The 11302-nt window shown below is 37.6% G+C and overlaps 1 protein-coding gene across 1 annotated transcript in view; it reads left to right on the plus strand.

The window, feature by feature from the left end:
- Window positions 1–8090, plus strand: part of Snmp2 (Sensory neuron membrane protein 2) — a 49544-nt gene extending 41454 nt beyond the window's left edge. Inside the window, exons 6-8 of the mRNA XM_071590089.1 lie at window positions 998–1116; window positions 3794–3919; window positions 7911–8090. Coding sequence (XP_071446190.1) covers window positions 998–1116; window positions 3794–3919; window positions 7911–8090 — 425 coding nt within the window. The remainder of the gene's footprint in view (window positions 1–997; window positions 1117–3793; window positions 3920–7910) is intronic.
- The last annotated feature ends 3212 nt before the right edge of the window (window positions 8091–11302 follow it).

The raw sequence follows: 11302 nt of genomic DNA on the forward strand, positions 1-11302 counted from the left end.
TTCATCAGGTGATGATATATGTATTGTGTCACCTGGTGATGACACTATATATTGAAACTCAGGTTGTGAAATTGAAAAATGAAGTGGATTTAACATAGTTGTTTTTTTCTTCCCATGATATCCTGGAGGTTGCCATCGGTGCTTTTAAAACTGGATCTTAGTATCTCTCATCTTTGCAACTCACATGGTTACAGTATCAAGATGCATTCAGGATGAGAGGAGATAATTTCTGGGCAGTCAACACCAAGAGAAATAACCCATATTTTTCCACCTATGATAGTAACTCAAAAGAAGTAGATTAAGCTCAATCTCTCCCTAAAAATCTCACTCTCTCCAGTCCTAACTAACCATTAAATGGAAGAAATGAGAGAATCCAGGGGTAAGGAAAAGTAAATCTTTTGCCCCTGCTACACATATAGCATTAAAATAAACAAGGCAGTTCTAATAACAAAGAAGTTCTAATAACACCAGTTTCCTCAGTTAACCACACTAGTCTTCAGACCCTACCATTCATGGAAAAGGAGATTATACTGAACTCCTGCATGATAATAGCTCTAAGTTATAAATACTGGTGGTGTATCTTGAATTGGTGACATCTTATTGGGTAATATGCATAGGGGTACAGTTTGGTCATTAATGATGGAGTATGCACTTCGAAGACATTCATTTTATGATAAAGAGCTCATAATCATCAATGGAACCAATTAATGAGGCTTAATGAGGCCGTGTTGGGTTTAGCACTGGATGAACTCTATCACCACTTACCAAATCAACCTTTGGGTTGATTGGGATGTTCATGGTTTTATATTGTAATCATATTTATGTAGTATGGTTATATTTTATTTATGATGAATATGTCATGTGATCATTAGCTGATCTTTGGTGAATAACATTTGCATTGGAAGTAATTACAAGTAAAACTTCTAAACCCCCCCACTTCATTAACTTTCCATGTAGAAGTAAAAATGACCCAAAATGTCTTTTTTATGATGTCCAGGGGCACCAGCAGTTATTACTTTCCCACACTTCTATATGGCTGATGAGAAGTATTTGACAATGGTTAGTGGTCTCAAGCCAGTTAAGGAGAAGCACGAAACATTCCTGGAAATTGAGCCAGTAAGTGTATAAATTTCATTTCTATACAAAAAAGTGGTTTTGTAAAATATAACAGAAATTCATTACGTAAAGCGGTTCAGATGGTTTCACTCCAGAGGAATAGCTAATGCAACCAAACCATTCTGATAACAAAAGCACTTGGAAATCAAATGCTATTGTTAACCAAGGTACAGTTGAAAAAATTTTAAGAATTTCAATACTCAAATTAAAAAAATATGTTATGTTTCTCAAACAATGAAAATAATATGGCAGGAAATTAGTGTTTATGAAGTAGTAAGTTTAAGAATCCGCACTAATATCCATGCATGGTGTTTCATGAATTTTCATTCCTTTTTAAAGTGTGCCCGAGTGATGAATGATGTCATTTTAGGTGCCTGCATGTTCTCAATGAAGGATAGTGTCTCTTACCTGTCCCCTCCCTCAACCACCAGACTTCTGGAATTTGCTTGTCAGGGCAACTAATCTCAAATACTCACTGAGAGGGTTACTGGGTAGACCTCTCCAAATGCACTTATTGTCACAATAAGCTTATGTGGAGGGGCTTCCTTGCCTACCATCCTTGCCAATGGCTTCCTGCTCCCTGACAATGTGTTTCTCAAGCAATCCTTTCTTAATCCATATCTTGACACATGTTTGATGGTCACTTACTACTGCCTATTGCCCTCCCTAGGCATACTCCTTACCTCAATTACCAAATTGTTTTCTTGCCCTAAACATCAACTTACATTTGAAACTTTGAATTGGTGCCCATTGCAAATGAACTTAACTGTCAGTTGCCTCTCCTAATATCTATTACCAATTGGTGTCCACTTTTGTTGGTACGAATACTACCCTAAAAAGTATACCACTTGCTTGCCATAGTCACTTTGAATTACCTGTACATATTATCATGTGAATACCATTTAGCTATAAATACTAAAGTAAACTACACTGTGAAGAAGAAGAAGTGCTAATGGGTGAGAAGTCTAAAAAAATACTGATTTTAATTCCCTTTTTGTAATTGATGGTTTCTGGTGCAACTTTATTTAATCGATTCATATTGGAGATGAAAAAATGGTAACCTTGTGATTTCACAGAAAATTTATTCCAATATGATCCAGGTTTTGACATTCAATGTCATCTTCACGTGCCCGTTGCAAATATTTACTAGATTTCAAATTGCACACTACCTTAATCACTTTTCACACATTCCCTAGAGGAATTATCCTCTCCATTGTGTACCATCTTTAACTGATCCTTTCACCCTGCTCAGAACATTGATATTTTCCCATCTGTCCCTGTTTCCTGCATGTCTTCCTCTGTGAGTAGTACTCTTTATCTCTTACAATGACTTCCATGTAAACATGCCCTCACCCAAATATTCAGCCTAAATACTCTTCTCAATCATTCGAAATTGGCAAAATGGGAGTTGGGAGAAAGGTAACTGAGAAAAGAATAACATTCACATGATGATGTCCTAAAGTCAAAACTAAAATCAAGGCAAAATATTATAAGAAACAGTCAAACTGCAAGGACTGGTTTGGTCACAACTTGGTCAAAACTGATTCAAGTTAATGAAAGAGGTCTGGCACAGACTGGATTGCATTTAATAGGAGAGAAAGGGTTTGGAGTGAATGAATCACTTCAACAGTTTTGTTGTTTCGAATTGCTGATGTACAGAGTACATAGGAAAAACTATTCATCTGAGTATTAGAAATATATATGCATATAAATGCAAAACAAATCAACGAATGAGTGAATGAATTCAACCATGATGAATTAATTCAATTTTGGTATAACTTTGTTACTTAATGAACACGAGTAGGAATGCAAAAGGAGGCCTGATAATTTATGCAGCATAATGGAATTTTTAAACTCGAAAATCACTCTAGATTTTGAAGAAAATTATAATTATTAATTGAAATCATGAGAAAACATAGGGATAACATGAAAAAAAACATTGTGAAAATATAGGCCAGGAGATGGCATTGGGGAGCTGTTTCACCCACCTGACAAATACAAGATGAATATTTGTTGGCCATATGCTGGGTTTTTTGTGCTTGAATGTGTATTTGGCCAATGTGGCCCGTATCCTTCTTCTGGGTATGCATGCCATGAAACACACTGCTCCTATCCTTCATGAAATTATATGATTGCTTTCCATACTATCCTTTCCTCTTGTGTTCTTGTCCATTTTCTCCTTTGCTAACTGAAATAGCTCCCTAACGTCATATCCTGGCCAAAGAATAAGGGCAAGTGGTTGCATAATCCCCCCGGCAGATTTCAGTTTGATTTGTTTCCTCGATAGCGCAGTGGTTTGAGGATCTAAGAAATCGGAACCATGGATTTTCAACTTGCCTCATAGCTTGAGGCAAGTTGAAAATCCATGGAAAATCCAGTCCCAGTGAAGGAAATTTTTTTATGCTTGTGATCTGCTCGATTCCACCTTCTTCACCATTCCTATTCGCCACATGGGGGATTTTTGTGCTTGAATGTGTCATATGTATATAATATATGAATGAACGAGAGAGGGTATTTGAAAAAATAATATATGCATATTACTTTTTTTGTAAAGTGGGAAACATATGAAACGTCATGTGACATTGCACAGATATCTGACAGGGGTTTTATTTATTTTGTAACCATATGCATTTGAATATGAACACCATAGCATAAAATTAAAAATTTTAATTTTCAGAATACAGGAGTTCCTTTGAATGGAGGGAAGAGAGTACAATTCAATATGATGCTGAAGAAGATAAAAGATATCAACATAATTAAGAATGCACCCAGTGCATTGTTTCCTGTTGCCTGGATCAATGAAGTAAGTTTGAATAGGCAATACTTTCTCGACTTATAGATACTGGTGAACATGGTATAGTCAATGGAATACATGATTTCATGCTTTACTAAATGGAACTCCTTTATCATAGAAGAATATTTAAACAATACTTTCCAAGTTCAATCCAGAAAGATTTATTCTCATAACCCATAATTTGAGGTTAACAAAATATTAAAACCTGGATCATGAAATAAAATAATCAATTGGGGAACCTACAAAGTATTTTTTAGTTTAACATCATACTGGCAATACTTTTCACCTGCATTCTCAACCCAAGCAAATTGTGAAATTACAAATTGTGTTATAAAGGCAAAGAAATGCATTATCTCAACTATCTGTTCACATTAATTTTTCTTCACCACTTCATTTGTTTATCCTGTCTATCTATTCTTATGTTGATAAATTAATGTCAAAGGGTGGTCCCATAAGTACCCGGCCTGATCTAAAGATGGCAGTAGTTGTTTGAAAAATATCACACTGTATTAGAAAGTATGCAATCTGTAAAGCATATGTTTCAAGTATGAAGACGCCACGTTGTTTATTATTTGTTTGGCAGCCATCAATAGTGAACGTTTTCAGTGAATTTGTGAAAATGGAGAAAATTGTTCATCGTCATGAACTGTCAATACTTCTATTTGAAAGGCCTCAGCCCAACCAATGTAAAAGCTGACCTGGATTCTACTCTGGGTGAGTCTGCTCCTTCTTTTACAATGGTAAAATATTGGGTAGCAGGGTTTAAACAACGCCGTACGAGCTGTCAAGACGAGCATCGCATTGGTCGACTAAATGAGGTGACGACTCCAGAAACGGCGACGAAAATCCACCAAGTGATATTGGATGATCGTCGACTGATAGTGCGCTAGCTAGCAGGCATAGTAGGCATTTCAAAAACTGCGGTACATCGCATATTTACTGAAAAATTGAACACAAGAAAGATGTGAGCAAGAAGGGAGCCTCATTTGCTCACACTCGAGCAAAACCAGCGTCGTGAAGATGTTTCAATTGAGTGTTTAGCGATGTTACATGTGGGAGTGCTGGAAATATTTTAGCGCAGGCGGTGCTAGGAAATACTGATAGAGCACATATAAAGCGTTTGAATGAACAGCAGATTTATTCTGAGTGCTGTGGATAAAAGACCAAGGTCAACACGGTAAGATATGTGCTATGGGCGCAACGTGCACAAGAGGGATGAACGCTCGGCGGGGGTTGAGGCGTGACTGGTCCCGCGTGGGTCAATATGCCTCCTCGTGGGTCGTGCCTAGGGTGACACCTCGCGGCAAACCCCTGAATCGCACCAACAAATGAACCGCTACATCAACAAATGAACCACCACATTTCACAGCAATAAAGCCGAATTTTTGCGCCGTTTCATCAACATGGGTCCATTACCTCACACCTGGCACAAAAGAACAATCAAAACAATGGATTCAAAAGGGAGAACCGGCTCCAAATAAGACAAATACAGTGTCATCTGCAGGCAAAGTCATGGCGTCGGTTTTTTGGGATGCACGTGGGATAATTTTCATTGAATATCTTGAAAAAGGCACAAATATCAACGACAAGTATCTTGCGAACTTACTGCAATGTTTGAGCGAAGAAATCAAGCAAAAGCGGCTGCATTTGGCTAAGAAGACAGTGTTGTTTCAAGACAATGCTCCAGCTCACAAATCTGTTATTGCAATGGCCAAAATTCATGAATTAAAGTTTGAATTGCTAACTCATTCGCCAGATTTAACTCCTTGGATTATTCTCTGTTCGCAAATTTGAAAAAATGGCTCGGTGGTGAAAGATTTACCAACTGTGAAGAAGTGATGTCAGCAATTAATGGCTATTTTGAGGAGCAACTTATTATAAAAAGGATATCAAACCCATTGAACATCGCTGGGAAAAGTGTATAGAGCTGAAAGGAGATTATGTTGAAAAATAAATACTTTTTTTCCAAAATTTGTGTTTTCTTTGTTGGGTAATGTTCCTCTGGGATTACCCTCGTACTATTGACCTCCTAAGGATATCTATTACCAACTTTTAACTACATCAGTGTTTGTAAAACATCAATTAGGGAACAATATTCCACCGTACTTAGCCAGTCTAATAGTTTGCAACTGTGTTCTTAAATTTTCTTCTCCCACTTATCGCCCTACGTACTTATTTCCTGGAGTTAAATGAGGGTCCAATGAAGAGGGGAATACAGAAGACATCCACTCCAGTTATAATTCTTTTAAATATGCAAACCTATTTTAATACTTTTGGATATAAAGTCATGAACAAAAAGCCAACCAGATTTAGGCATAACTCGCATTTACTGATTAATTATTCATTTTCTGATCCTGACTCTTCATCCTCTTGTTTGTAGAAAGAAAAAGCGAAATGGCTAATTGTGCAAAATGAAACAGAAGATATGAAGCTCAAGTTTACTCACCAAAAGAAGAAAAAAAAATTATAAGGAAAACTGCTATCAATAATACTAAGGCCTCACTACAAAATTACCCAAAAATTATAATAAAGTCGAAAAAATATATATCAGGCAGCATTGAACCTGATACCTTATCGATGGCAGCAAAGATAGGCGTCTATTTCCAAATAGTCATTTTTGTGATTAGGGAATATAAGGGAACATAAATACAAAATGTCGAGGAAATCTGTTGTCTATGGACCTGGCTATTGATATTTTCATGACCAGAAAATCAGCCCACCCCTTTAGTGCCCATTAGCACTCTTATTGCGCTCGACTATGCTAAATTCCAAATTTTTCTCAAACCTTAATATTGAGCTAACTATTTCGATATTATGTGGTTTCTACTGTTGTGAAATTCTCTCTTCAATCATGCATTCTCAATCTGCAATTATTTGATTAATTTCCTATTCCTAGGCAATTTAATGTTATGGGAAAATTTTCATGCTTTGAATAAGAAGTAATCCTTTATTTGGTAATTTTAAAATTTAGTTTTTACCCTGAGTTATGGAAAACGAGGGAATTTGTTCAGTAACAGATCTTTTAAAAATTTTTACAGAATTCATCTTTCTTTACCTGCCAGTGGTCCATTGTATGTAGGTGCCACAATGGGAGATTCATAGTAACTTTCTAGCCGTAATGTATATTTAAATAAATTGGGTTAAAACAAGGACATACAAATTCTATAGTTATGCTGAACATGGAACCTAACCCCTGAATTTCCATACAAACAACAATTTTTACATTGAATTTTTATCAAGCTCTTGGGTTTTGTGGAGATGGGACCTCAATTATTGAACAGAGAGACTTATTTTTTCTCCGGCAGCGCAGACTGCAGGTACTAATTAACTACTTTTAGGCACACAAATGATATTCTGAATACTCTCTGCTTCCCAGGAAAAAACCGCACAGGTAAATTCTTATGCATGGTAATTAAAGAGAAATATTGAGATAAACAGGTAAAAAATGGGAATTCAAACACGTACAATGACACCTGGTAGACCTGGCTCTCTTTTCCAAGAGTTAAAGTAAGAATGAACTATAAAGAATGAGGAAGAAAGGTCCAGAAATAGGAGAAAAATGATTTTAATGATAAATACACATATAGCTTTTGCTTAGGTTTAGCACATTGCTCATCCATGATTTCTATTAACATCTTGGTATAGTTTATCTATTATGTATGGAACATATTCTATGATTCATTCTTTATGCCCTTTCATAAGAATATTATCAATAGACCTTTAGATATGACTGCAATAATTACCATATGAATTTTTGGCTGTCCATTGCTATGCTTACTTTGATATTATTAGAATTCATCTTTGCAAATAATTGATACCTATCAAGTGCCACTTACTATAAAAAAATGATCTTAACTTATTGTAACTGAAAGCATGACTTTCTTTAAAATAGTTTTTCGTCAGCAGGTAATCTGCAGTAGAACATGAAAAATATTAGGATGTGCACAAACACATCAAATGAGTTAATATAATTTCTAATTTGAAATTACTTTTTTTTCAGGGTGTGGAATTGGATGATGCTAATGTCAACAAGCTGAAAGATCAGTTAGTGAATAACTTAAAAATAGTGGCTGGAGTGCAATGGACGCTTATTGGCATTGGAATTGCACTTATTCTTGCCGGAACTTGTTTTATTATTTTGGCAAAAGTAAAATTTTCCAAGAAAGGATTTTCTTTATAGCACACAAACAAACAAAAATGTTTCAAACGATACTTATGATGTATATCACTATTCCATTAAGTAATTCAAGCCTACATTTTTTATATTATTAGAATATAATTTTGTTTTTGTTTTGACAATACATTTTTAATAATAACTGCTTTTATAATTTATTTACTGGATAAATATGTCAGTATTATCAAATCACATTCTCAAATATGTAACTCCATCTCCCAAACAATGTTATCACATCCAGAGGGACATCGCTTGCCACTCTTATTGGTGCAGTGTCTGGGAGTGTCAGAGCAAATCAATTGAATCATACTGCCATCACCTCCCACGGACCAATACTGCAATCCATTTCATCAGGGATTGTACCATATTTTCCCATTGTACGTGATAATGTGCACTTTATATGTAACGCGCACCCAGAACTTAATAGTAGTCATGAATTTGTGTAGATACTATGTGCCCAGGGCTTCATAGTTATTTTGAACATGAATAGATGCCGTGCATCTGTATTTGCATGTTTATATATATAGATATATATACACACACACACACACACAAATACACCCCTCCCCGGACTACAATCTTGTCGTGGTGGAAGGGCTTGTGCGTTCCGATGACCCCTAGAGCTGTGCTGGCAGGAGTAATAATAATTTCTCCTGGTAGGGTCACCCATGCCAGATGAGTCGAAGGTTATGAGCCAGACGAAAGGTAGTCCACGCACCGTCTGTTTCTCAGTGAGGCGGCTGCAATGGCGTCTGACCCCAGTGGGGCGGCCAGTAAGTGATGTGTCAGGTTAGAAACACTATTGAGGAAGGCAACAGGAAACCACCTCAATTGTCATTCCCAAGATTTAAATGATGGACAATACAGAGACTTTGAGTCCTGGCAATTTCGGGGCTCTGCCCAATCGGCCGTGTGTCATGCCCGGCAGTTGGGAAGGCAAGGCTTCCGCGGTCGTCATCCCACAAAACCCTTGCAAGGGAAAACCAGCAGCAGCAGGACAGAAGACGAAGGAGAAGAAGACCAAATTAGTTAGAATAGGAACATGGAATGTTAGGACAATGATGAGGACAGGGAAATTGGAGAATGTTAAGCGCGAGATGGAAAGTGGAAAAATAGGTATTTTAGGTCTATGCGAGGTGAGATGGAAGGATAGCTGGGATTACTGGAGTGATAATTATAGAATAATATTCAGTGGAGGGGACGAGAGCCAACGAGGTGTTGCCATAGTATTAAATGAAGAGGTAGGAAGAAGGGTAGTCAACAAGAGCAGGTAACGGATAGATTATTACTAGTAGAGATAAAAGCACAACCGAAGAGTTTGGTTATTATTCAGGTGTACATCTTACCGAGCAACCATACGGAGGAAGAGGTCGATAGGATATACGATCATTTAGAGGACATAATCGCGTGTGTTCCTGCAGGGAAACATTTGATAGTGATGGGGGATAGGAATGCAACGGTAGGCAAAGTAAGAGATGGTGATGAGGTCGGGGACTATGGTTTAGGCATGAGGAATGACCATGGGGAGAAAGCAGTTGAGTTCTGCAGGAGACAGGGGTTAGTCATCACCAATACTTGGTTTAGGCACCACAAAAGACTCAGGTATACATGGAAAATGCCAGGTGACTCAGAAAGGTATCAACTAGATTATATCCTGGTTAGACACAGGTTTAGGAAAGGTGTGATAAATTTGCACAGCTTCCTGGGAGCGGATGCAGACTCTGACCACAATTTAGTTGTTATGAAATGTAGCGTACGTTTCAAAAAGATAAGGCAGGGGCGGCGAGTTAGAAAATGGAATGTAGAAGCATTGAATGGGTTGAAAAGGAAAGAATACAAACAGGCGGTAGAGGAAATCATGAAGGATGGCAAAGCGCTAAGTACTATCGATGAAAAATAGGAAAGTATCAAGAGAGGGTTGTCTAAAGCCACAAAAGACACTATTGGAACCATTAACGCTAAAAGGACTAGGAAACCATGGATCACGGATGAGATGATCACAAAGATGGATGAGCGGAGAAAATGGAAGAATGTAAATACAGTCTTAGGCAAAATGAAGTACAAAGAATTAAACAATAAATTGAGGCGGGCAACAAATAAAGCAAAAGAAGCTTGGTGGAAGATGCTGTGCGAGGATATGGAAAGTCTGCAGAGGAAGGGTGAAATCTGTGCGCTGTACAGTAAAGTTAAATCTTAATCGGGAAGTAAGAAAGGGAGATCTATGCTAACAGTTAGAGATAAGGCGGGTAAGGTAATAGTTGATGCAGGAAAGATCCAAGGGATATGGAAAGAGTATATAGAAGAACTGTATAGTAAAGAACTTAGACCAACAAAGTTAGACATTGAAAAAGAATATGACTTAGAGGAAGACAGCTTAGGTCCAGGCATACTAGACAATGAGATCTTTTTAGGAAGATGAAACTAAATAAGGCCGTGGGGGTGGATAACATTCCCGCGGAACTATTGAAATGTTTAGGAAAATGTGGGAGGAAGAGGCTATATGGGCTCATTCGTAGTATTTTTGAGGAAGGAATCTGGCAGGAAGACTTTGTGAGATCAGTTTTAGTTCCTATTCCAAAAAAGGTAAAGGCTACCTCATGTGAGGACTACAGGACGATAAGTTTGATATCCCATGCAGCTAAAGTTGTTCTCAGGATCATAAACAAAAGGATAGAGAGTTGGGCAAATGATTACTTAGGGGATGATCAGTTTGGATTTAGGAAGGGGAGAGGTACGTGTGATGCCATTGCAGTAATGAGATTATTAATCGAGAGGAATATAGAACACAACCAGGAGGTATTTGCCTATTTCGTAGATTTCGAAAAAGCGTTTGATAGAGTGAATTGGGAAAAACTAATGAGCATATTGAAGAAAATAGAAATAGATTGGAGGGAAAGGAGGCTAATCCGCAACCTGTACATGTCTCAGACTGCTCAGGTACGAGTGGGGAACGGGGAGTCGGGATGGGCAGTGTTAGGAAGAGGTGTAAGGCAGGGTTGCCCATTATCACCGTTGCTGTTCAACCTGTATGCAGAGGAAATGATTAAAGAGGCATGAGAAGAACTAGAGGTAGGAATGAAGGTGGGCGGGGAATTCGTAAAATCAGTTAGGTTTGCTGATGACCAAGCTTTAGTTTGTCAGTCAGCCAAGGGGCTGCAAGCATTGCTGAGTGAATTGGAAATTCAGTGCGACAGGTATGGGATGAGAATCAATATTAA

This window comes from Hetaerina americana, unplaced genomic scaffold (assembly GCF_022747635.1).
Source record: "Hetaerina americana unplaced genomic scaffold, ioHetAmer1.1.p SCAF_4, whole genome shotgun sequence".
Classification (NCBI taxonomy): Eukaryota; Metazoa; Arthropoda; class Insecta; order Odonata; family Calopterygidae; genus Hetaerina; species Hetaerina americana.